This window comes from Gambusia affinis, linkage group LG23, assembly GCF_019740435.1.
Source record: "Gambusia affinis linkage group LG23, SWU_Gaff_1.0, whole genome shotgun sequence".
Classification (NCBI taxonomy): domain Eukaryota; kingdom Metazoa; phylum Chordata; class Actinopteri; order Cyprinodontiformes; family Poeciliidae; genus Gambusia; species Gambusia affinis.
Window position 1 is genome coordinate 16,983,711 of NC_057890.1, and position 28,000 is coordinate 17,011,710.

Here is a 28,000-nt window from a genome sequence, read left to right on the forward strand (position 1 = left end):
TTTAATAGTCCCTCAAACGCACCTACTGAGAGGCGTTAGCACAGAAACAGAAGTTAACGGGTAGAGAAAGTTTAGCGCGCGGGGCATATTTCGGCAACAAATATTAAAAACAGCCAGTTTGGACTTTTATCGGGACCAGAAAGAAATTTTGAAGATGCTTCAGTTTTCACTACAAACAGAGGGAACTACAGCTGAACCTCCAGCAGCTAACTGCTAATGCTAAGTAAGTTAGCTTTTCCCCGGATGTTTGTTGTGTTCAGGATGTTCAGGTTTGGGAGTTTGATTTGTTACTAGCTTTGGCTTTTAACATTGTAGCTAAATGTCTGCTTATTTATTTAAATTATGTCAGTTTCGGTTCTACGTACTTGTATATCAGCTTCTTTTTTGTAGTTTCATGTTAGCTAAGTGAATTAATACAACTTCACCCAGTCCTTCACAATAACAGCCCACCGTAACAAGTAAATTAAGTACTTGTTAGACTTTAAACAGCGTATTTTGGGATTTAATGTTGGTTGCGGTATATAATGTAATATAATAGAATACAGAAATCATTCTGCGTGGTTACTATGAATGGAATAAAACTAAAAGATTTTAAAATATTTATTATTATTTAATTTATTTGTTTTTTACCCCAAATAAATTAGGTCAAAGATTATTTTGGCCCTATATAATGATGTATACACACATCTTTATTAATGTTTTCCACAGATTCATTATCAGATTCAAGTTGTTGCTCTTGCTTTGTTGCTCCGAAACATTCGTATGGCTTTTATGTTCTGATCACTTTATACCAAAATCTACCATTGGTTTTGTGTGATCTTAGTATATATGTTATCAGAAATGTAGACTATTTGTCAGTATCCTGTGTTAAAATATCCTCAGAAGTGGAAGAAAATATTCATCTATTGTTTTTCTTCCAATATGGCGAACAGGAAGTTCCCCCAAACCACCAGACTCTTTCAGATTAAAAGTACTTATTTCTGTCCTTGATAAATGAGTGAAATCTTTATTAAAACCTAATATTTTTTAAATTTCCTTCATACACTAGTTGTAATAGGTGACTTTAAAATTTACAAAGAAGCATCCAGTGAATTAAGATTTTGTTGAATAAATGTTAAAGTTGTAAGTTGGAGAAAATATAAAAGTAAACAATTTTTCTAGGTTGTCGTCTTAGCGTTTTTGTGATGTTTTTGAAGCAAACAGAGTGAAAGTGAGCCGGAGAGAGAGGACGGGGATGGGAGGAGGGCAGATTATGGAAATCTCAGTAAATAGATGCAACAGAAAATGGAGAGCTGGTGAGGGGGTGAAGGATGGAGGGAGAGTAAATAAAACGGACTCAGAGTCTGAAAGCAGCCGCTGATTAAACTCAGGTTGTGAGCAGCAGCCGCTTCTCCTCCTCATCTACCTCCTTCCCTCCGCTTTTCAGCCACCCATCCCCGCTTCCTCCTCTCCATGCCGGCGGAGGTCTCCGCGGGGCTGCCATGGCGAAGATCCGGGTGTCGTATGAGTACTCCGAGGCTGAGGACAAGAGCATCCGGCTGGGTTTGTTCCTGATCGCCTGCGGGATCCTCAGCCTGTTCATCCTGGGCTTCTGTTGGCTCAGTCCGACGCTGCAGAGTCTGCAGAGCAAGCCGGCCAACTGCACGGTGAGCCCGGCGGCGAGCTGCGCTACGCTCCGGTGGGGTCAGAACCGCGGACCGAACCCGCACCGAGCTGAAATTATACCGGTAAAAGGGATTAATCGCGCTGCAGGTTATTTATGTCATTAATACAGTTTTAGTTTTGAATAAACTTTTTAGGTAGATTCCAAAATGCACTTGGAAAGAAAATATATTTGCTACTTTTTTAAGTCATCTGGTCCAGTAGGAGTTTGATTTAGTGTGTTAATTATGTTTGGGAGCCCTTAACGGTGCAGCATGCATTCATTCGCATTAATTTTACGATGTTATAGATGCAGACTCTGAAGCTTGGTCGATAAGCCATAAAACAGTAAAAATAAATGTGTTTTTATTGTGGTTTACTTTGGGGATAACGTCATATGTTGGTACCCAGAAGTAGCAAGAAAAGTCACAGTTTTTATTGGCAGTCATTTCCATTTTCTATTACTTATGTTCACAGTTATGTTTTTGCCAGTCACATATTTTACAAACTGTATTGATCCTTTTTGATTTGTAGCTGGTGTTTCCAGTTTTATCTAATAGCTTTGTGAGTTTTAACATGCTGTGCATTCACAGCTGATTTTCCATTTAGTTTGTTGGAAGTGGGTTATTCTCCTCTGCTCTCTGACACCAGCAGGGTCAGATGTTGTTGTTTGTGAAAATCCCAGCAGATGGGACATTTCTGAAACAGTCCGACCAGTCCATCTGGTACCAGCAATACATCACATTCAGTCACTTAAACCCCATTTGTTCTGATGTTTGGTTTGAATTTCAGACAATCGGCTTCACCTTGTCCACAGGCCTTGAGGTGTACCTAATAAAGTCTCTGCTAAGTGTACTAACAAAGTGAAACATTTAAGGTTTAAATACAATAATTTGTACTTAAATTAGTGAAAAACGGAAAAAAACACATTAAAAATTGGGTCGCAAAACTTGATTAAAACTGAACTTATCAGCAAAATAACCTGCAGCTGCAGAATAATTCATATCAACACAAAGACAGGAATTATTTTGTGACAGCATTTATGTCTGCTGAAAAATTACTGATGCATTTTACTGGAGGCTTTATTTTGCTTACCCAGTGTTCAATAAAGCTGCAGTATGTAACTTTAAAAAAAAAAAAATTAAAATATATTTGTTAAAACTGTTGCCAAGTCATATGAGAGATAATCTGTGAAACGATCCATCACCTCCACCTTCTTCCTGAGCTGCTATTGCCATCTGAAGAAACACCAAAAACAACCAATCAGAGCCAGGAGGCGGATCTTAGCGCTGTCAATCAACCTCCTGTACTTGCAGCTAACTGTTCTAATGGCAGAAACAACTTATTGTTACTGGAAAACAATTTATCTGCCATCATCAATGGCTATGGCTAAGTAGCCTTAGCATTCACAACAGAAATCAAGGGGATCCTAAACGGAGAATGTGATTGGTTGTTTTTATTTAGCATTGGAGACAGAGAGGAGCTTGATTTTGGTTTTTTTATATATTTTATTTTGTTCACAGATTGTCTCATTCCAAACTGTCACAACATAGTGACAGATTCAAAACATATGTTTAAATATATATTATATATATACATAAATATATATATATATATAAAAAAAAAAATTCCCTTCTATATATATTATTCTTCCTCTTAGCTCGGGTCCTCTACCAGAGGCCTACAAGCAGCAGCTTTAATCTGACCAAAATGTGTGATGCTGTTTAGATTCCAAACTGTTCTGGACTGAGATGTCTGATGTTGTTCCAGTGGGAAGGCTGTTGTAGCCACTGTTCCAGTGTTGATCAATTTGATGCAAAGTCCCGAAGTTGACCACAGGCACCACTGTGGTCTGATCTGACAGGATCTCTCCAGCTGTCCTCCCTTAGGCCCAGGGTATTTCTCTAGTTTTTCATGCTCCTTCTTCCTGATGTTGCAGTCACAGTTTAATTCCACGTTAATTAAATTTAGTCCAATTAGTTATATATATATATATATATATATATATATATATATATATATATATATATATATATATTTAATAACTTTTATTAAATATATATATATATATATATACATATATATATATATATATATATATATATATATATATTTTTTTTTTTTAACTTTATTAAAAGTTACAAGCAGCAGCTTTAATCTGACCAAAATGTGTGATGCTGTTTAGATTCCAAACTGTTTGTAATGACCAGTTAATTCGTTAAACAGTGAAGAAGGCTGTAGTGATCAGATGTTGCTCAGTGTTGATCAATTTGATGCAAAGTGAAGTTGATCAGTGGAACATGATTGATCTGATCTGACAGGATCTATAACGCTGAGCTGTCACTCGTCATCCAGGGAAGCTCGGTGCATCACAGCCTCACTGACTGCACAGTTTAATTACGTTAATTAAATTTAGTCCAATTAGTTTAATGATAAATTAATAGGGTTTGTATCGAATTCAGCTTAAATCAGATTAATTTATTATATTACTGTCTATTCACAGGGAGTTTTGCACCCAAATATTATATTGAAGTGTAATCATCTGGAGACGCCTCGACTGAACTGAATCATTGACTCTACAGAAATGTAGTCATCCTGCAGTCCAATTGCTACAGAAGATCTCTATAAACTATGTCTAATTAAAACAGTCTCAGATAATTACACCATTTAGAACCAGATCTGCAGTTTCTGAGGTTTTTATGCCATTTTAGGACTGCAGAGTCTGGCTATGTGTGTCAAACTACTGAAGTTTATCTAGTTTTTCTACATAAAGAAACTTCAGCTCACTTTTGCTGTTTGAAGAGAAAGTGTTACACCAGCTGCTGAGTGAACCCTGTTCCAATTAAAGTGCTGGATAAGAAAATACAATATTCTCAAAATCAAGTGTTGTTTAAGACTGTGACTACTGGCTCTGGGTTTTTACAGTTTTTAAAAATGCTGCAGTGGAAATCTATGCTTGCATAACTTTGGCTATGTTCACACATCAGGTGTTGATGCTCAATTCCAATTTTTTGCTGAAATCTGACAATTTTTTTTATCTGATTTCTATCATATTTAGTTATACAAACTTCTTTGCAAACCTTTTACATCCCCAAACGTTGATGTCATGCAGCAGCTCATTGTTTCCAGCGCTAATAACGGACGCCACGGTTTATGGATCGATTTTAAGGTTGTTGAGAAATGGGAGCCAACAGTACCGTCCCAATACCATAAAAAGACAAAGGCTTGCTTCAAACATTGTTTATGTCCGAATTTACAGCGTCTGGCTTCTTCTGGTGCCAAATTATTACGCTTGACTGACATTCATGATGTAAAAGTTGGATAAAATGAGACATGACCATTCAGGCTGCAGCTGTTTTGAAAACTATTGGATACATATTAAATTTAATACCACAGATGAAAGTGGCACAAATCAGATTTCTTTTTGTGATGAAAGATCAGACGGCCACTGAAAAAGTCAAATATAAAATGGGGGAAATAAATTGGACTTGCTGTGTGGATGCAGCTTTGTGGTTTACAGATTTGCTATCAAGATGTATAATAATGACAACAATATGTTGTATTAAAAAGTATTTAGCTGTCTTGTTTCTGTCATCTTTTTACAGTTTTGCTTTAATTCCACAAACATTTTAATGTCATTATCTTGATTTATTTCTCTCTTGGTTTCCATAGAAACAGTAATTGCTACACGCTGAGTTTACAGTGGTTACCAGCTCTTTTAATCTTCATCACGTTTGTGGAAGATTATACTTTGAAGTATCATGTGTTCACAAATTGGACAAAAGCCAAAAGTATACTTAAGTGTTTGCTGCCTGATGTTTACATATGATTGGAGAGCTCAGTTCTCGGTGCAGCCATCCGTTTTGGCAGCAGTAAGTCAAACAACCTGATTAAAGGAGACAGACTCTTTGGTAAAGTGCTTTGGTTCCCTGACAACTGACTGAAAACTGAGAAATATTTCACAAGCTGCTTAACACAACTGGCCATGTTGAACATCAAGATTAGTATTTTTGTGGAGGAAAGCAATAAAGTTTTTTCCTTGTAATGAAGATTTAGAACCATGGCTGTGAAGACACTTTATTTCTCACCACTACTTTATGTTAAAGATGACGACTTGATTTCCAGACTTGGACACAAGTCATAAAAACAATCTTTTCATACTTGAATTGGCCTTGGCCTTCAAAGTCTTTTTGTTTTACTCAAACTCAACCACTAAAGACTTAAGATGTCATGTAGATATTGAACTATAAAGATTAAGTTTTGCCTTGACAGTAAATCTTAAGGACAAGGAATGGAGATCTACCAACCTTAAAGACTAAAGACCAGGCTTGAATTGGGCTCAAAAGACTTTAAGTTTTGGATTAAACTCGAGTTGATTTAGACACAAGTCTTTATATCAGTGAGTGATAATTAAAACTTTAATGTTGTTAGAGGTTCTAACTCATATTTCATCTTCAGAAGCACCTCCGTGGTTTTATTTTGATGGATTGTTTTTGCCTATTCTAAGGAGCTTCTGTCTCTGGCCACTAATAAATGTAAAGTCTTGTATTTGTAAGAGGTCAGTTCTGTAGCAGGAGACCAACATAACCTTTAGTGTTGACAATTACATTTATTTATTTTTTTTTAAATAATCAGCCTCAAGCAGATGTTTTGTTTCTGATTTAGTCGTTTTAATCTTTTCGGTTGTCGATGAAAAGTGGATTTGTGCAGCTCTTTAGGCTGTGGCATTTCAAAGCTTTTGGGAATATATGCAGGAAATAAATTACAGGCTTCCAGCGCCTGCACTTTATGCTGTGGATGATGAATTTATTCAGATGATTTATTCGGCTGTTAGCTTATTGCATCGTCTTGGACTGATGTTCATGCGTCATTTGGAGGGTTTCTCCCTGGATTGTGCAGGTTCTGGCCGGTAGAGCGCTCTTCCAATGTGCCATGAGTGAATCTGTGACACATAAATCAGAAAACTTGAGTTTACTGCAGCTCTTTGCCCTGTTTAGTGAAGACCGTCTGACTTTTGGTTAGATTGATGGCGTCGTCTCTGTTCTTCCGTCTCGTCGTTTCAGACCACTAATGAGAGGTCATCACTCCTCTCTCATCTTTTGGACAAACTTCTACTGTGGATTACTAATTTCCACTTTTCTTTCCTTTTCTGGTTTCCATGACAGAATGTGATTCTTCTTTGTTGGGTTTGGTGTTGGTCCTGTTACAAACTGTCCTGTATTGATTGGTAGATAAACTCTAAAGAAGGTTAATTGCTGCGTCAAACACCAGTGGTAAATGTCAGCAGTGACAGAAGACACTTGCATGTGTCTCAGATGTTGCACTGGATATGATAAGACAGCATTATATTTGTTTATTTCACACACCCAGGGTGTTACTGTGTACTTCTCTGAAACTTTCAGAAATGTCAAGGCATTAATTAAAGCTTCATTTTCTTGAACATACAAAGTGAATTCCTAGAACTAAACATATTCATTTTGTTTTTGGTGTGGATGGTAGGTGATTGGTGCTTCTGCTGATCATCCATCTTGTTTTGCAGGTGGTGTCTGTGCTGCGTCCTGAGGAGATGTTTGAGTGTGTTTTTACGTGCGGAACCGACTGTAAGGGAACGTCGCTGTATCCCTGCCTGCAGATCTTTGTCAACAACTCCGAGTCCAACTCTGTGGCGCTGCTGCACTTCGACGAACAGCAGCTGGTCCTCAATCCAAAGGTAAACAACACGGGTTCTCTGAGAGCCAGCAAATATTAGAGTGGCATCGACCTCTCTGGCTAACACAACTGTACTATCAGCAAGCATGAATGGCCTTTCTTGAAGCTGTTAGGGGAAAGTTTAGTTTTCAACAGCTGGATTAATCTTGAATAAGAGAGGCTGGGTAACTAATCTTTTGTAATCATGGCTTCTTCTTTCACTTTGTGATTCCATTGTTTTTCAATTAAACTTCTCAGGTTTTTCTTTGAGTTTTCTCCACTCTGATACGGTTTAGGAAAAGTTCTCAAGCAGATTTTTCTCATCTCTGATGTCTTTTATTTTTAGTGTTTTTTGGTACTAGAAACCAGACAGGAAATGGGCAGAGAGAAGGGAGGAGATGTGAACATGAATATTCAAATTCGTATCATTTTGTGTCTGTAGTAGTTTTATTACCATTTTTTGTGTATTTATGTTTCACACCAACCTGCAAATTGGCCTGAGGAGGGAAGTCACCCTATAATCTGCTAATATCTACATGCTGATGTCATTGATATATAGAAAGATTTTAGTTTTTAGTGAAGTTTATGAGTGGAGTTTTCAGCCAACAGCTTGTCTCTTAAAATCTCATTTTGCCATTTTTATTCTGAATCTGCACCAGAATAAGAAAGTTTGGCCTTTACAAACCGCGGGGTTGACTTAAACTGGTCAGAAAGCGTTTAGATGAGCGGAAACTGATACAATAATTTATACAACAGCACCTGTTGCAAAGATACACAGTTTTGGATTAGTAGGGATTAAATGTAAAAAGAGGCGATTGAGAATGATGTGAAAGATGAAGATAAAAATGGAGGCACAGCTGCAGTGATGCTGTTTTTTTTCCATCCAGCCAGCAGTGTTTGCCGGCTCGGTTTTTGGATTGCAGCCATCTAAATCTATTTCTGTTCAGGACTTCAGAGACACACGAGGCGTTTAAAAACCCTCGTCGTCATTGAGAAGCAGCTGATGGGAGACGCATCACGTCAGGTTTTCAAGTGAACTTCTCAGTTGGTTCTGATCCTTCGTGATCAGGGATCAGAACAGCAGACTGCATTGAAAGCTGCACAGTTTATCAGGAAAAACTACAATTCTTCTGTGGAGACGGTTGTTGCTAAGGCTACGACTTAGCAATGACTAAAATAAAATTGTTGTTCTTCAGTCCTTCATTTTACTAAGTAAACGTGACTTCTATCAAACGTCTATGTTTTTACAACTTTAAAGTGCAGAAGAAGAACGTGGATGCACACTTCAGCGCTCTGATTACAGTAGTAACAAGAATTTAGTTTTTTATGGAGGAGTTTCTTCAACAATGGGAGCCAACAGGATCATCACTAGACTGTAACAAAACAAAAGAAGCTGATAAACTATTAGCAACGGCTGTTTGTGGAGCGTTGCCTGAAACTTCAGCAGAGAAGTTTGTTTGGATATGAAGTGGTGGGATTGTGATGTCATTGACACAAACTGCTTTCATAGTTTCAGAATCATCGTCGTTGTTTACGTCATCTGTCTTCTTCTGGGGCAGAATTATTATGAATTATAATGCATATTTGATTTATATGCATTATAATTATGATACATGTCTCTCACCAATGTTGTATGTTGGATAAAATGCAACATGACCGTTCAGACTGAAGACGCTTCGAATAAAAAATCAGATATCCAATTTAGTTCAAATCTGGTTTTTGGGGGAAAGATCAGATTTGTCCGTTCAGACTGTCGAGGAAAAATTAGTTGCTTGCAGCTGTAGACTCGTTCAGGTCAGAAACATCACATCTAAGTGAAAAATACATCTGTAAAATCCGTCGTCTTCCAGTTATTCTAAGTAAGTTGGTAAAATAACGGGTCCAAAAAGTAAAAACAATCCTCCCTCATCCCATTAACCTTCTGTCCAGCTCTGTTCCCAGCTCAGAGGAGACACAGCGGCTGCTTTATGACACACTTCATCACTTCTCTCAGAACAGGAAGCACAAAATACAGTTTGTACAGACAGACCAAAAATGTTAGTTGTAACATTCAGGTAGTTTGGGTCAGATTTTGCCTGGTTCATGCAGTAAGATTTTAAAATTGTTCTTCTTGGCACAGGCTGCAGCCTGCCTGAAGACCGTCAAGTTTAAAAATATTCTGTTTTTTAACACTTCAGATCAGCTCCCACCTCTGTTGGATGTTAGATGTTTTTTTAATACCCAAACATGTCTTATTCAGTGAAGTAGAGATTATCATCTAATATGTTAAGCTGAAGTCAGAGGTGTTATTTCCAGAGAGCAGTGAACGCAGCACAGCTGGTACGTTCAGGTGTCTTCACCATCTGTGAGATTCAGGCCAAAATAATAAAACGGCACTACATTAACCCAGAAGTTTACCACCCTCCAACCTCGCCGCACGGCCGGGCCGTCACCACGGCAACAGAGTAAATATAGAGGGCAGAGATCTCGCATCCGCTATGGTGCTCCGTCGCCATGGCGACCAATAATGTGGAGACGAGGAGGGAGAGAGAGGGCAAGTCACGCTTCATTCAGGAATCCTTTAATCTCCCCAGAGGGAGAAAGGAAACCTCGGAGGCTCCGCCCACTCCTTACATCATCATAATCATCATCATCATCATCATCACCGCCAGGTTAACCTCAGGGATTAAACTCTGTTTATCCTCAACCAATCACAAAATAAAAAAATGTGAAGTGAAAACTGTAGAACAAACAGAAATGGTCACACCTCCAGTTTGGCTCTATTTCAAAAATTTCAAACAAAAAACTAATCAATACTTATTGATACGGACTGATATGAAGCGATTATATTGTGATGCGTTTTTCAACATTATTGCCCAGCCTTGTATTAACTTAGTAATTATGTTGCAGCCTGTTTGATGTGGATCATTAGTCAACCAGCTGCAGGTCCAGTAATACAGCTAATGAGTGATCAGACTGAACACTAGAAGTTGCATTAATTGTAGATAAATGAAAGCAGGAAATTTGAGCCTTTCATCATCAGAAGTGACATTAAACTCAGTGAACTACAGCTCTGCTCTCTGTGCAGCTGTTACTGTATTTGTGACTTCTAGCTGCTAGAGCTGACTGACAGCAAATAAACAGAGAAAATAAAGAACATTTCATTTACCTTTAAGTCCTCCTGAGCTCTGTGACCTTTCACCAGCAGACACACAGGCAGCATTAATTGCAGACTCGTCTGAAATGGACTTTGTGGATGTAAACCGGCTGACTGAGAGCCAGATGAAGAGAGTTTTTCTCCCAGTTAATTGGTGTTGTATCTATAGGGGGCGGTTAGTTAATGGAGCCGCCTGCAGACTAAATGACTGACATGACATTAAGATCTACGTCAGCTCACAGTCTGTGTATGTGAAGCAAAGATGTTCAAGAAACAAACCCAGGAGATGCATCACTACATATCCTTAACATGAACTAGTTCTTAAAACTCAGTTCAGTTTGATTACAATGAATTGATTCATGTTCATAGTTCCCCATCTAAACCTTTTGAATTGAGTTCACATCTTCACTTTCAACATTTAATTCCCAAAACTGCTTTTCTTATTCATGGTTTTAATAATTTTTTTCAAAATATTTAACAAAACAGAGCTATTGTAGACACATTGTAAATACAGTCACCTTTAACCTTTGAGATTTGTTTATTTTTTCTCTTTCAACCGGAGTTGAAAAACTCAAAATGAAACTCAAAGTCTGATGTTGTGTTCCAGTTGTACTCAGAACTGGGGAATTCTGATTTCCCAGTTGGAAAAAATAAACTGGAACGCCACAAAGTTGGATTTCCAAGTTCCGCTACCAAAGTTATGACTTGAAAGGCCAACTTCCTGTTTTAGCATGGCTGCTCCTCGCATCAACATGATGCAGTGGAAACATGTTTAGCGCCTGTTACTCTAAACTGAGCAAATTGAAAGAGGTTTTTGCTTATGGAAAATAAAACTTAAAATGATGTTTGTAGGAGTTTATGGATGCCGCCATGTTGAAATTCTGATGTCAAACCCACCGCCGAGTTCCAACTTCCCAATGAGTTAATAACTCATTTTAACAATGTTATGACCACAAAATTAAAATAAATTCAGGTCACATTTACATATTTTTGTCTGTGAAGGTGTTAAGCCACCATGATGTTTGTTTTTAATGAAATCTTGATCCTGCACCAGCTGACATAATCACTCATTCTGTTGTTACAGTAACTTACCTGCAGGTTGGTTGGAGAAAATGGTTCAGTGCTGCAGCTTCTCTGTGCATCATTTCCCTCCCACACCTCAAAATGAAAATCAGTAAAGTCTGACTTCACACTTCATTTTGTGAATCAGCTGATCAGAGTGCTCTAATTTGCATGGTAATGCATCAACACACACTCAGGTTTGATGGTTTTGTCACATTTTAATTAGAGCTGCAGGTCTGCATGGTTATCTGATGAAAAACGGCACTTCATCATTTTCTATATAAGAGGAGCTGGATGCATGCCGAGCTAAGAGTGCTTTCGTTTTTAAAAAAAGGATTTATTAAACCTGACTCGGAGACGGTCCTGCCCTTCAGTGGAGCCATAATAACGTCCTCATGAGGTCCAAACCTTCAGGAACAACTTACATCTTTTTTATTATCCTTCTAGACTTTTCCTGTTCTTATTTCTACAGATCATTTCTGTAGGAACAAAAATGAAATGAACTCCTGACCTCAATAAAGGAAAGATGGCTCAGGGTGTGAGTGTGAGTGTGAGTGTGACTTTGTGTGTGCGTGTGTGTGTGTGTGTGTGTGTGTGTGTGTGTGTGTGTGTGTGTGTGCATGTGTGTGTGTGTGTGTGTTTATATAGATGTGGTCAGAACATTTGCTGCCCTCATAGTAGTGGAGGTGAATCCAGGTTTCCTTTCAGGTTGAGAAATGTTTAAAGGGGACATTCTATATTTTTATATTGTCGTTTTGGTTTCTACTGATTCTAGAAACCATCCAAGCACTTAAAAAAATCCAGTCGGTTTTTGGCAATAAGTTAATAATTTTTGGTGTCTGGAAAATGAGCTGTTTCAAATACTTTCCAATTGTTGAATCAATTGTGCCATTACCTGGCAACCCCAGCACTACACCTGTTACCTAGCAACCCCAGCAGAGTTCCCTCATTTTTGGTCAGCTGGTTTTACTCCTGTATGCCTTCTACAATGGCTGCTGGAAAAAACAAATTTGTTGATCTTGACTTGATATCCAGAAACCACTTGCTGCATTCTAGTTGGTTGTGCAGGAGGCACGCCTAATGCTTTTTAAATATGTATGGTTGTATAATTGCGCATCCGTTTGCAGCTTTTTCACCTGCTGGTGTAAACATGGAGTTGGGGGGCGTGGCCAGCAGCGGCTTAATTGGGTTTAAAGTGACAGGAGGCCAAAACAGGCAGAACTAAGCTGACTAAAATTTCATTGTCTAAATATGATTTCATGCGAATAATATAATGAATATATTTTATCACCTTATGCTAACCTGCTCAAGAAAGTATAATAGGTCACCTTTACCAGCAGGTGAATAAAGGTCATAGATCACTTTCCTTGTATTGGAAGCTGATTAGTCTGTGAACTCTGGTTGGAGTTCAGAATGTTCTTCTAGTTGATCATAAAACATAACTTTCATCAAAGCCCAAATCTTTGCACTGCAGCCTCCGTTACCCCAGAACATATCAGCGTTTTTACACATTTGTTCACAGTGTTGCTTTCCCAGAATGCTTTTCACTTGTTCTGAAAGATACTACATCCTTCCCTGAAAGTCTTTCCATCCGACTAAAGCTGCTTTGGCTCCACCGGTGATCTCCACACAGATGTTGGTTGTAATGAGGATTACTCCACAGAGCTCATGTCTCAGAGAGATTTTGTTTGTTGCATGAAGCTCCTGCTGCAGTGGTTCAAACTTGATTTTCTTCTTTCTGAATAGAAATCCGAAGGTGTATTAGCAGGGCGGTTAGAAACCTGCTGCTTTTAGCGGCTGAAGCAATAATGAAAACAAACTAAATGTTTTTCCATTTTGCTTTCAAGCAGCTCCACTGTTTCCCGTTTTTTAAACATGTAAATAGACAGCCTCAGGGCATTTAAGTTGTCTAGTCCACTTTAATAAACTCCAGTCCGTTTAAAGTTTGGTTCGTTTGGTGAGGTGTGAATATGTAATTGGAATAAAAAAAGTGAACCCAGTTCACCTACATGGACTTTTCCAAAACAAGGAATCGACTCCAGCCCAGGGCATTCTGGGTAAATAAAACCAAAACAAACACAATGCTACCTTTAGCAGGAGAAATGGCTCGTTGTCTTTTACAAAAGACAAAAGAGAAATCCTACAACCGCTAAAATCTGACACTGCTCCATTATTACATTTTTATGCCATTTCCTTCAGTGGTTCTTGTTGCAGTGCCCCCACAGGCGAGGAGGGGAACAGATTCGTTAAAGGGTTTGGTTGGTTTGAAAGAGAACCACAGCAGCTGAAAATGTAACAAATGTTCCAGTTTTGATCCCCAATCGAACCGAATTTCACTCAGCAAAACAATTTAAAAAGTCCAGAAGAAAACACAGTTTTACAAGCAGAACATTTGATTTTAGCTGAAACAAAGTGACAACCAACAGACAGGATCACATTTTCATGGGAAGTAAAATAACAACATTAACGCAGTAAAACTTTACATAACTCCTGCTGTTTTGTTTACTAGATCTGTTTAGATTTTAGATTTCTATTTAAACAAAGCTAGAGTATGTCTGAAGCAGTGATAGCAAAGTAGAGGGTGATAATTTAACTTCCAAAATCCTTGTATGATAATTAGGAATCATTGAGATGTTGATCAAATCAATCCTGGTTGATTTATTGAGCCTGTAGATGGAAGCAGCTGCAGACCTGTGGCCTTCTTCCAGCGAATCGGATGGATTAGAGACTAACTTCCTTCAGTTTCTGTCATCTAAAGAGCAAATGTCACCAGTTCTGGGCCTCAAATCCTTCGTGTCGCCGTCTCAGTAATGAGACAGCGACACGAACATGATGTGACAGGAAGAGAGGAGATGGGGCAGGTGGGCGTCCTCGTTCAGCCAATTACTGCTCCAGTAATTTCCTCTTTTATGACTTAATTGTGTTATAAATGTAAATGATGAGATTTGTGGGTAACAACAGGGCAACGCTGCACACACACAAATAGACATTATTAATTCATATTAAGAGTCTCAAGTCTTCAGCGTTCTTGTAATGTAGCTGATAATCTATCAAACTGATAATATGTCAGGAACAAGATTGTTTTCTTGAGAGCTCATTTTCTTTAAATTAAATTAGATAATAATATTTGCTAATTTAAGGCACTTTTTCAGTTATTCTCTCCTTAAATAATTTATTAATAATCCTAAATGCCAAAGACAAAACTGGCAAATGAGTAAATACAAACTTTTTGCTTAGTTTTTTTCAAGGTACTTTATTATTTACCTCCTAGCTTTATATTCCTCCAAGTGTGTTTTTTCTTGTTACGAACTCTGTTAAAGTTTAATTACATTTCTAAAGTTTTCTGAAAATAATACCATCCAAATATTGTGGCCAAAAGTTTGGACGTTTGTTTTTGATCTTTCAGATATGGAATTATTTAGTAAAAATAGATTCTATAAAAGCAAAACAAAAGAAACAGTTTTCATTGTATTTTTTTGCTCTGATAGAAATTCAATAAAGAAGCTACTTCCAGAAACATTGCTGCTGGAAAAACGGTTTCCTGGATCATCCAGAACTTTCTGGTGAGAGTTTCATCTGCAGTGAGGAAATCCAATTCAATCTAATTCAATAAAAGTTTATTTGTCCCAGAGGGGAAATTTAAAGGCAGAAAATAAACACAATCAAATCCAGGAGGTAAATTTATGAAGTTTCTTCAGTTGCTTGTTCTTGCACATAAATTACACATTTGGTCGGTTCACTTGTTTAAAAAGTCAAATTAGGAGTTGATTCCTCTTTGGGTGGGTTTGGTGCATCCTGAGCTTGGAATCCTTAAAAATTATTTGATGTCATTTAGATTTTTATCCACATCTGGAAAATGCTTAAGTTCAGTATAAAGTCCTGGAAAGTGCTTGATTAAAAACCTAATTTTGGAAAAGGTTAATTGTAGTTGAAAGCAGATATTTACATACAATCTAATAAAAATACACCTTATTTTCTCTCTCTGAAGTTAAATCAGATTGATCCTTTCTTATTTTATGTCAGCTAGAATTAACTTACTTTGAAAATACTTAAAAAGTTCTTCTATTTAATTAAATCCTGATTTTTTTTTTCTTGCGCCTCTAATTTACGCCTCACTTGATTTGTTGTCTGATTTGGGATTTTTTTGGATGACTTGTGAATCTCAGCTTCAGTCTTAGCTTGTGATTTAGGGTCATTAATTTGGCGATGTTTGTGTCAGAGTGAGGATTTAACGTCTCTACCTTCATAAAGTTATCATGACTCGGCAGAAATGCTCAGAGCTTTTCTGCTGAGTCATGGCTGTTTGTCAGACAGGTAGACGTGGCTTCGTGTTAATCCGTTTAGTCGAGTCAGACAGAAAGCCTCTCACAGATCCTGATTATCTGTTTAAATTCATTACAGAAACAAACGCTGCGCTTCCAGAACGTCGGCACTTTCTGCTCTGCTGTCAGATTACAGAAAAAACACAAAATCTCATCATTTGTGGCTCTTCTTAGTATCTTTATAATCCCATTTATTTTGTTTTCAAATGTTTTGTGGTTAATTTCTGTTGTGGCTTATTTGTAAATTCCTTTTTATTATCTTTATTTATATCTTTATTAGATCCCAAGGAAGCAAATTTTATTAGACATATGATCACAATATCATAATCCCAATAAAAGAAAAGGTTAATAAAACAACCACTTACAATTCTTCATTCTAGGGAAAGATAACATTTAACAAAATAGAATCATTTAAAAGAAAAGTCTAATTAAATGGTAAGAAACACAATGAAATAAATACAAATTAAAAACGTTAAATAATGATAATGTGTATCTACTATTAGAGACTTACAGTCTTCCTTACTTTATCTTGTAATCTAGAAAAGTTATTTTTCCATTTTATACATGTTAAATGTTGTATCCATCCAGTCAACCGGTTTGTAAATTCAATGAACATTTTTCATGTTTCTTTATGTTTTGCTGTCATTTTCCATGTTGGTGTGTTTCTGATCACGTTTTTGTTCCTTTTGTTGTCGTTTTGAACTGATTCAGGCTCATTTCTGTCTCTGTTTATGTTTTGCTGCTCAGCCTCTTGTGTTTTGGCCTCTTATCCGGTTTGGAGGCTGGAAGGAGAACTTTCTGTTTTCTTTCTATCTCTGTAATTTCAGTCCAATCATGAAATCATGGAGCTTCTCTCCTTGGCTGATCTGATCAGCCTGATGGGACGTGATGGATGCTGCTGTGCTCACAGTTAATTGTTTTCAGTGTCTGCTGTCATATTAATGTTTCATCGTTTTAATTTAAGACTGTTTGGACCAGAACGGAAATGGCCAGAGGACAGAAAAGTTGTCAAAAACATTCTTTGGAAAGTTAGTTTCATACTGGACTGGTTAAATATTAGACAGAGAAAATAAAAAATGAGACATTTTATTCCTGTATCGGCATAAAGTGCTTTATGAAGATGAAGATGTGGATATTTTTGTTTTAATCAGGATAAAATTATTACTGACATAATTTTTTTGCTATTGAAAAAGTTTAAACTGACAAAGTATTCATCATTTTCTAATAACCAAGTTTTTATAATAAGTAGAATCATATTTATCCAGACTTTGTTGCTTATAAATCAGATTTTATTAGGACAGATAAATCCAAAATATTGATACTGTAATATTGATATCAAGTTATCAGTATTGGATAACAGAGTAATTTTATTTATTAGCCTTTTTAAGCCTTACGTTATTCTGCAATATGGTGACAGCAAAAGATGTGAAAGAAATGTCAGTCAGTTGATCAATCAAGAATAATTGATCACAATTTTTGAGTATTTATTACCTAATTGATCTGTACATGATCACAATTCAGACTTTTTAATTCTGGACCTACAAATTAACCAAAGTGTGAAAAAACTAAAACTAATAACTTAACAATATTGAACTAATAATGACTAATGAAAACTAGCAAACACACTGTAAAAAATCAATTAAAACTAACTAAAGTCACAACAAAATAAAGCTAAGCTATAATAAACATTCAAAACTAATAAAACTGTGGTTAAAAAGTCGATGTTTCATTTTCCTGCTGTGTGTGAATGCACCCTAACTAAACCCTTAAATTAAAGAGGATTTTTGTCTTAATGCTGTGGAAACTGAAACTCTGATTTAGTGACAGATGAGTTTAGATGATTTTAGATTCCCATGTCTCTAAATAAACTCTTGTTCTCCGGTTCTGCTTTTCGAACACTTCAGACAGTTGAATTCACCTCTCCTGTTGCTGTGACTAAAATAAGTCAAGGCTCTGCCAGCTGGGAACATGTGGAGATAAACTGATGGCAGAAAAATCTCTTAAAAAGTGACGACCTGCCTGCAGCTTCGCAGCGTTAAACCTGCCAGTCGCTCCGTTTTTTTCCTCTCGCTGTTTCTCTCCGCTTCAGGTAATTGTCGCCTCACAAACGCCGCGGCCTCGGCCTGCCAATGGCGTGCACCTCGCCCCGTGACGTCAGCGGCGGGCCGCCCTGCCGGATGATTGCGGTTGCCATGCCAACGGGCCGAGGTTACAATAGCAGACCAGCGCGCTCCTGCCTGCAATAAGCGGCCTAAATGAGATCGATGTGGAGTGTGTGTGCCGTCACGACGAGGAGAGTGGCTGCAGATTCACACTCCCTTCAGGATGTAGTGGCAGCGTGAAAACAGCAGCTCATTTACATTCCTCTCTGAGGCGCCGCCGTCACTTCAGGGGCTTCATATTCAGAGCACTGATGCGTTCAAAGACAATGTAGAGTTTAATAAACCTAAAGCTGAACGAGTGTTGCCACTTAACCTGCTCTTCTTGCAGGAATAGGTTAATATTTTACAGACAAATTCAAGTTTCTGCAGCTCATTGTCTATTAAAATTAAGAAGTGGTGCTATTTGAAGTCCATCTTTCTGCAGAGAGACACTGCATATTTACCAGTGGAAAACATTTAAAGAGGCAGTTTCATGTGTTTTCCAGGCATATAAAGGCATTTTCTAACATAATCAAGTATATAGATGCTGTATAGATCAAATATGACCCAAAAGAAATTTTACTTTGTAATTTAGCACTTTGAAATCGAGTCTCTGTCTCTTTAAGAAGTTCCTGCTCTTTCTGGTACTCTACCTTTACAAAGTAATTTCAACATGGCTCCTCTATTAACCATTTATCATTCTTACCAGTGCTGAACTGAGAAGTAGCTCCAGTAATGAGCTCAGCTGTTCCACCAGGTGTTTGCTAATTGCTGCTGGCTAGTCTGTAGGAGCTGAGTGGGGGAGAGCTGCTCTGTGAGGAAACTTTGGAAAGCCATAAGTGGCTCTTTGGACCTTTCACAAAAGCTTTTGCTAAAACTTAAAAACAACCAACAAATGTTCATACATTTTGATTTAACAAATGCAGGTTTTTAAACAATTACATTTGCATTGAATTTTCACAAACAATGACAAGTACTAGAATATGTTTTCAGATCTGTTTTTAGCTTAGAATATGTCCTTTTTAATTTTTTACATCATTTTCTATCCTACAAAAAAAGATTCACCGTCATTTTGCTCTAATTTATCTTTATTTTAAATCCTAAAAACAGAAATAAAGTGGTAAATCTTTAAAAATAAATTTCTAATAATGGATCTTTATTGAAAATCATAAATAGTCAGAAGACATTTTTGGCTCTAAATGAGTTTTATTTGACTAGCCGGATAGTAAAAATAATTCTTTAACTTGTAAAGGTTGTAGACCTCTGGCCTAGTCAAAGTCCAAACCTCAACTGAACTGAAATGCTAAACTTGAATGAACTGGTAGCAACAGAGTGAAACCTGAGCTTTAAAATGACGAAACTGAACTCCTTCTGTGATTGAACCGCCCCACCTTCCTCTTTACCAATCACTCCATCAGCAGAGCAACTTCTCGTTCCTCCAACCAGGCAACAATCAGCCTCCTGCTATCAAACGTGCAGAAAGTAAAGTTGTGTTCAGCGGCTCAAAGTAAAGACAGCAACAGACACCTCTGAGCCAATCAGTGTTCAGCTTTTCAACTTGTTGTTGACCCCATTACTGCGCCTCCTGCAGGGCAATCAGTGACACTTTTTAGGAGAGGTGTCAGATGAACAGTTATGTTCATTCATTTAAAGGAGCAGTACACTTAAAATGTACTCTATTTTTAGCTTTTTCATAATAACATGAAATAACCTGATTCCTCCATGCATGTTGGAGAATTCCTTTAATCTCCATGGCAACCATTCAGCTGTGCAAAATGCCTGGGTGGACCTAGCTCCGCCGTCGAGGCGTAGCTCCTCCCCCACTCAGCTCCTTCAGACTAGCCAGCAGCAATTAGCAAACACCTAATGGACCTGTGCATCCACTAGGCTACTTCTCAGTGAAATGCTGGTAAAAACGTTCCTAAAGGGTTAATAGAGGAGCCATGTTGTGATGACTTCCTAAAGGTGGAGTACCAGAAAGAGCAGGAGCTTCTTAAAGAGACAGAGGCCCAATTTCACTCTGCTATATCAGGAAATGAAGTTTCTTTTAAGTCATATTTGATATGCAGCTCTGGAAACATGAAGAGCCCACCGCACTGAGTCTCATTGAAAACCTCCTGGTTATTGATTTCTGAACTCTTCCTGAGTTAAAACATTAGTATTGTTGTTTCTAAATGAATATGAACTTGTTTTCTTTGCATTATTTGAGGTCTGAAGGCACCGCATCTTTTTCGAAATTTTAACTCTTTCTCATTTTCTGCGAATAAATACAAAGTTTCTGCTTGTAATTTCGGAGACACGTTGTCAGTAGTTCATAGAATAAAAGAACAATGTTCATTTTACTGAAACATAAACCTATACGAAGTAAAACCAGAGAAACTGATCATTTTAAGTGGTCTCTTAATTTTTTCCACAGCTGTATAGCAACAGAAGGTAACAGTTACTTCATTGTGCTACACTACAAAAGTCTGATCTACTTTTAGTGCAAATATTTTAGTACACTTATAAAAAACTTTCCAGCAAGCTTGTTTTAAGTCAATAATTCCTTAAAATTGCAGAAAAACTACTAGTTCTATTGGTAGATTATTTTCATTGAAAACATTTTTCCCATGCTAGAAGTGAAATAACCAAACGCTTCATACGATTTTGTGTTTTTGCAGTGTATAAAGTGTATAAACACATAAAACAGCCGTTTAAGATGTAATTGATCTCATTTAGTGTTTTATTATTAAAAGGTTACGTCTGTGTCCCCAGTGCTCCTACGTCCCCCCCTGTGAGAGGGACAACCAGAAGAACAAAGACAACGTTCTGCTGTGGGAGGATTACTTCACCAAAGAGGTCAGCAGCCAGTCCTTCACCTGCTTCTTCAACCAGCAGAGGAGGTGAGACACAAACACACTCCGTCTGTCTCTAGGTGTGAGACGGACAAATTGGAAGCAGGAGAACGTGTGAGGGTGTGAAAGCTCCCTGGCTGACAGATCGATCTTACCTCAGGAGATTACAGACGGCCGGCCGGCTCTGAGGAGCTGCTGCCTCTGATAGAAGCTTATCCACTTCCTAAATGACTGGCTGGGATTTGTGACCCCGCTGAAAAAAGAACAAACTCCATTTCCTGGTTATTACAGCTCAACACCAGAGATGGGCTGTAACTAGTTACATTTATTAGAGTAACGTTTTGGACAAAATGTGCTTTTAGGAGGACATTTACTTTTATTTTAGTAACTTTATTTTGTTAGGACTGTCGCCAGATTAATCGCAGCATAAATTAAAAGAAACTCATTTCCATTTGTAGGATTTATTGTTTTTTTTCTCTTTCTACTAAAAACTGGATTATAAAAGTTCAGTTTGGTGTTTTGGTCTCAACTAGACCATTTTTTAAGAACAGCTTTGTTTACATTTTATTTGTTGTTTTGTTTATTTATTTTGGATATTTAAAATCTCTTCCAGTTCCAGTGTTAAATATTCATTGGCATTTAAAGTTTATTAATCTTTGAGAATGTGGTCTTTCAGTATATTACTCAAAAATTGTCTCAAAACATCAATATTATCGTTTATTGCGATAACTTCTGGAACAATTTATCGTCCAGAAAATTTGCTATCATGACAGGCCTGAAAAACCGTCTGCTTCTTCTACAAATGCACCAAAACTCTTTATTGATAAACTTTCACATTTCACCACGACCAAGAAATTCTGTGTATTTCTTAATCATGTTTTGTTTGAATTTTTTACTAATTAATTTGTAGCATGCATTTGTTTCCATGCCTCTCAATTCAGAAACTCCTAAACAGTTCCAGTGTCTACGGATATGATTGTTTTTCTGGGTTCAGTCTTTCAAAACCTTTTCAAGCGTGCAACCACAAACTGATGAGACAAAGAAAAACTGAGGAGCTTGTTGTGCGTCAGCTTTATCTTCCTATTATTCAGCCGCTGCTTACCTGTGACCTCAGCTGCTTTTATTTTTATCTCTGCAGCAGGGTGAGGACTCTGTGCTTCGTAAATGAGGGCCCAGCGGGAGCTTGTTGATGCTGCACATTGGCTCTTCGGTCATTTATACGGAAAACTAGAGCACTGCACGCCGTTTTATTTAAAGATTTGAAGAAAAAAACACACCTGGGCTTTGGGTTGATGTGTTTCTGGAAGGAATGTTAAAATATAACAGCAGCTAAAACGTCACGACAAGTGATTTTTCTGAACCAGTTCTTTACTGTTTTAAAGAGTTTTTAATTTAAAAAGTTCCCAGATGACTGTTTGAGTTTGATACTTGGACTAGTGTCGCATTTCAGGCTCAAAAATAAAATTTTAGCTTTGACTTGGACTCGTGGTCAGAGACTCGAGTCCCAGTTTTTATCAGATTAATGAAGAGAGACAGGAAGCCGATGTGTGAGCTAAAAATTTTTACTGTGAAACAATGAGCTGGATTAATAGTCAGTGATGTTGGTGGATTATTATGGGATGTTATCGACTCATAGCAATCTGTTTATGTTAGCGTTAGCTTCAAGACTACATGAATGTCTTTCCAACAGAACGACTGGATCATTTCAGAACAAATTAAACGTAACCTACCGACTGCTAAGCTATCTGCTAAATTACAGGGACACTTCCTGCTGTAAATATCAAAATAAAAGCACTTCCTGTTCCACTTATTTAGAAGTATAATACTCATTTACTTTCTCCACTCAGTTCCTTTCATTATGTTGCTATTTTTACCTTAAATTTGAACATCTTTACTATTTAGAAATCTTAAGAAATAATTTTCCAATATTATTAAGATTTCTCCAACCCAGAAGAAGAAAATAATCCAAATCTGATTTAATCCAACAATGAAGTTAATTTAATCACTATAAATGCCAAACGTTGAAATTCATCACTAACAGCTTTTGATTTCTGTCTCGTATTTTTCTATTTCTAATTGGTAAGTATTACATCTGATCAATTTTCACATTAATATAAATCAGGCTTTAGCAGATTTTTTTGGATTATTAATTAAATGTGAAATGATTTTAAAAAATTAGAATAAATATTGCTATTAGTTTAATAGTTGCTTCTGTGTTGCTGCAGCTGGAAAGTTGGACATTCAAGGACTTTTTTTCTCAGTGCAGGAAGAAGTTTAAACATGTTTTTTTTTATTTTTGCAGGGATCAAAATCATTTCAACAGTTCTGAAGAAAAACTAAATCCAGTTACTGTGAAATGAGAATGTTATTAATATTTCTGACCTTTTCTCAGAAGCACGGCTCATTACCTGGGTAACCAATCGAGGTGCAGCATGCTGCTGCATTATATGCCTCCATTATAGAAATTAGCTTTACCTCTGCTCATTAGAGCTTTTTCACTAAAATGTCTCTGATTGGACCTCTGGGGCTTAATAACACGCGACCAAAGGTTCTTTTTATTTCTGAAAAAAAAAATGCTTAATGGAAGTTGAGTTCAGAAATATTGAAATTTATCTGAGAGATTCTTCAGTTCAAGTAGGAAACTTGTGTTAGTGCTACAGCTGCATCTTAGCTCTAGAACCAGTTTAATGTTCCAGAGCCATGTTCTACTTTGCACATAAAATGCATTGTAACAAAGCAAAGTGGTACCGGTGTCAGTGGGTGGGAATACCTTTGTCAGGCTCTGTAGGGTTTTACACAAAACACCAAAATGGCTCCCAATCGCAGTGATGCAGCTCAATCAATCAATGAATGAATGCTGTGAAAGCATTTGTGTTTGTATTTCTAAGTGCTGGCAGGCCTACAATTAATTTCACCACATGGTGTTTATAAGCCCAGTTTAAAACGGTTGGTGTATAACTTCTGATCGGATGTCAAAAATGTCGTTCAGGATTACAGATATCTGTAAAGTTTTAAAATCAACTAAACTGGTGGTTTTAAGTAGCTTTTTTAAAAAAATATAACCAGTTGTAGAACAGAAAATGCTTTAGTTGAAAACCAAAACAAACCGTGTCTTTATTGTCTTTATCTGAAACAAAAATCTTTAAGAATTTTTTTTAATAATTGTTTTATTTTCAGTTTCTTTGCTTCCAAATCAAAATGCTCCAGGGTGTCCTTAAAATTTAATTAAAAATTAAATTTTTAATTAGTTAAATTAAAAAACTAATTAAGTTAGTTTTTAATTTATGTAAAACTAAATTAGTTTTGTATAAACTCATTTATATAAAATTAGGGCCTTAAAATGTCTTAGATTCAGTTAAAAATGTAAGTGGGCCTTAAAAATGTGAATTGCAAGTCTTAAATTTTGTCATTTCTTCTTCAATAGTTTTCCACTCATGCATTGCGTCCAGTTTTTAATTTCCAATATCTCTGCTTTCAAATCAACATGCTGCATGGTTTCTGCACATCCTTAAAAAATCTTAAATTGATCTAAAATTAAGGCCTTATAATGTCTTAAAGTGATTTTTTTTTTTTATGTAAGTCGGCCTTCAATATGTTAAACGCAGGCCTTAAATTTTGTCATTTGTTCCTCAGTGGCCTTCTATTGTTATAAATATTCATATATTTGATAATAGATCCTCAGGTTGATTTCCGTTTATCTGTGGTTTTGCAGGCCTGACGACGTGCTGTGGCAGCGTTCCCATGACACCAGCGTCCTGCTGCACTGCGTCCTCTGGCCAATGGTGTCTCTCCTTCTGGGCACGCTCATTGTGCTGCTGACGGTTTGCGCTCGCTCCCTGGCCGTCAGAGCCGAGGCGCTGCAGAAGAGAAAATTTTCCTACGAAGTTTGCCAGGACTTGTCCATCACCACCTCTGATCGCCGCGGCAACAAACCCGGGGACCTCCTGGCAACAAACTCTGACCCCGAGCTGTCGTCGCCATCAAAGACCCTTCCTCTGTTTGCGGTGCCTGTGAGGCGGCGGGATCGGGAACATTAAGCCAGAGAGGAAAGTTGGTTTCTCAACTGGAGCCGCTGATGGGAGACCGGACGCCGCAGAGAAGCGACGGCCGCGATGAAGGACTGCTGAGATCTTCATCAGGAGGAAGATGAGGGTAAATCCACTCTGGTGTGTGTCGGGTTCACCTGAAACACTCTAGCAGATTTTCTCATTCAGCCTGATCAGCAGAGGCTGAATCCACCTCAACCGATCCCACATTTCATCTGAAATTAGAAAGTCTTCTGAATTTCCTATCAAAGCTTTTATTTCTCACTTTTACGCTACAAAAACACAAAAAATTACCAAGTAATTTTGGTCTAGTTTCTAGTGAAAATACCTTAGCACACTTGAAAGAAGACAAACTACCTTAAAAGTTACACACCGAATTCCACAGCACATCTACATGTTAGGGTTTCATAGTCAAGCTAGCATAACTGAACTACTTTCCTCTCATTTGCTATTTTTTTTGTAATCAAAACTGTTTCCTGACCTTGTTATCTAGTTATGAATTATTAAGATTTAGTGCGATATATTGATCAATTAACAGCTAAAACCAGTGGTAGTCATAGTTTTTAGCTGTTAGAACCAATAACTAGCATTGGTTAGCAAGCAGCATTTTGCCCTCCAGCCAGGAGATGGTGTGGGAACTTTCGACGTCACGCTGGAAGGAGTCCGTAGTTTACTAAGAAGTTACTTTTAAGTTAGTTTTGCCTTATTTCAAGTGCAGTAAGATATTTGCACTACAAACTAAACCAAAAATACCTGGTAAGATTTTGTGGTTTTGCAGTATATTACATTTTTCTTTGTTAAAAGCGAAGAGTTTCTATATTTAATCATTATTTTTGGGCAGGGTAATTAAAGCAGGTGCGATCATTTAAATAAAGAAAAAAAAACTCTCCTCCATGTATTTGCTGAGCTTTCACTTTGCACTTCCAGTAATCCCCAAGAGAGCTTATTATAAAACAAGAAAGTGCTTCTTCTAGTCTGATCTGGTAGAATATGCAAAACAACAACAGTAAATCCTCCAATCACAACCAAAGCAGATCTCCAGCGCAGATTAATGTTTTCCTTCATTGTTTATCAGCAGCGCCGCTTTTCTTACATTGTTCCACTTCAGAAATCAGAAAGAACTTATTTATTTATTTAATCTTGATTAATCTTACTATCAGTCTTGATAAAACTGAATCTTAGTTTTTTTTTGTTGACTTTTCAGAAAGATGTACTGATAAAATTACACTTAATATTTATTTCATAATCAAAAATCTCTCAAGGTTTGTTTCCATCGGCCTTTTAACAGCACAATTTGACATTTAAAACTAAATTTGCCTAATGGAAGTGTGGCAAGAACGTTTTTGTTTTTTATTGCAGCTTTTTTATTGTATTTTCCTTCTAAATCCCAGCAGCCAAAATGTTTCATTACACATGTGAAGATTATTGGATGTTTGGTTCCTGATCATCATCCATTACTCAGTATTAAAGTTATATTTCGTGACTTTGCCAAAGCTTCCCTTCATTTTATATTTTTTATAAAAATTGAAAACGGCTCGATGAATTAAAGCCCTAACTGTAAAAGCTCTGAGAACATAAACAACCGATGGAAGATTAGCTTGCAGTTTTTAATTAACTGAAGCTATTTGATTTTCCTTTGATAAGATTCAAATAAATTATTTTTTTTTATCCAAATGTTTCTAAATGCATCTCTAAATATTGTTCACAGTTAGCTTACATCAATCAGATCAAAGTTTATAAATATTAACCACTATAAATCTACATCCTGTTCAAAAAGAGATCCAATCAGATTTCATAAATACTGATCAGTTAGCTCAGATCAGATTTTATAAAATATAGCTTAAAGATCACAAATGCTTAAAAGAAGGTTTATAAATTCAGGGAACAATTTTCAGGAAGCTGCCATGATTCCAATCATCTTTATTGATGAACTTTCTCCTGCTGGTCACCTTCTGTAGAAACTCCTGATGAAACTGTGAGGATCAAACATTTTCTGGTCGACAGTTTTAGAAACTCTGATCTGGAAAACCCAGACAGAAAACTGAATTTTCTCACCAGTTCTGGTTTAAAACTGGAAAACCATCAGCTGAACTGGTTCACTAACTCCTCCTTTCCACTGAGCGGTACTTAGTACAAACCGGCTTCAAAAAAGTCAAACCATCCTTTTGACATCAGTTTTATTTTATTTTATAATTAATTGAAAGGAAACTGCTCATTTTTAAAATGTCGTCAGGTTTCCATACGGAGCGGGTCTGAATGTAGCTTCATGAAAACACTTAGTGCCTCCTCTTCCTCTGTGACTCCGGTGCCATGCTGTCTTCCTATCGCTTTTACTTCCCTTTTGGTTCTAATTGTAATTTCATTTCCACATTTCCTGTTTTCTAATATCTATATGTTTTTCCTTAGTCAGCCTGGAAGCTGATGTGATTAAATATAATGTTTATTTTAGGAGAGTTCATTATTAGTTTATAGATTATCAGTTTCTATCTTCCATTATGTCAGCAGAAATACAGTTAAATTGTTTGGTTGTGTCTCAATCGTTATATTTAACTTATTTTGTTCAAACTTAAACAATTTAATAGTTACAATGAACCACTAATATATTTCTATGGAAAGCACTGACATTTTACTATTTTAGTAGTTAAATCAGTGAGTTTAATTCATTTTCTCATTATCTACAAGTAACGTTTGTTAATTAAAATCCATAATTTTTCTCTTTGTTGATCTAAAGAAAATGTAGCTTCTCTGTAGCATCAACTTTCCAAGCTTGTCATGTTTCCATCTGGGATTAATGAAGTTAGATTTAATAGTTAAAGCCATATGCTGAGCTGTAAACTGCTGTAGCAACAAAAAACAAAAAAAACAACAAATCTTTGCATTTATTCAGATTTTCTCTGTCAAAATGTTGACTTTATTTTTCCTGTGAAGTCAATAGCTGATGGTTGAGATGAATTAAAGTGTTTGTGTCGTTATAATGAGCGAGCAGCTTCGGAGCTTGGTGTCGTCCCGTCTGAACCTCAGCTCTGTACCATGTGACCCAGGTAGCCGCTTCGCTTCGTGTTTCACTGATGAACATGATGACTGCTGTGCCTGATAGAGATCTTTAAATAAAAACTAACTTTATCTGAAA

The 28,000-nt window shown here is 37.0% G+C and overlaps 1 protein-coding gene across 2 annotated transcripts; it reads left to right on the forward strand.

The window, feature by feature from the left end:
* Positions 1-3: 3 nt before the first annotated feature.
* LOC122826517 (calcium-activated potassium channel subunit beta-4-like) lies at positions 4-28,000 on the forward strand. 2 transcript variants are annotated; one of them, XM_044108486.1, is made up of 5 exons: positions 4-223; positions 1,427-1,727; positions 7,181-7,351; positions 20,745-20,872; positions 24,537-28,000. In XM_044108486.1, the coding sequence occupies exons 2-5, from the start codon at positions 1,482-1,484 to the stop codon at positions 24,859-24,861; spliced, it is 870 nt and encodes a 289-aa protein (XP_043964421.1). In that variant the 5' UTR covers positions 4-223; positions 1,427-1,481; the 3' UTR covers positions 24,862-28,000. The 2 variants fall into 2 exon arrangements, with proteins under 2 accessions (XP_043964421.1, XP_043964422.1); XM_044108487.1 differs by having other exon boundaries at positions 1,427-1,646.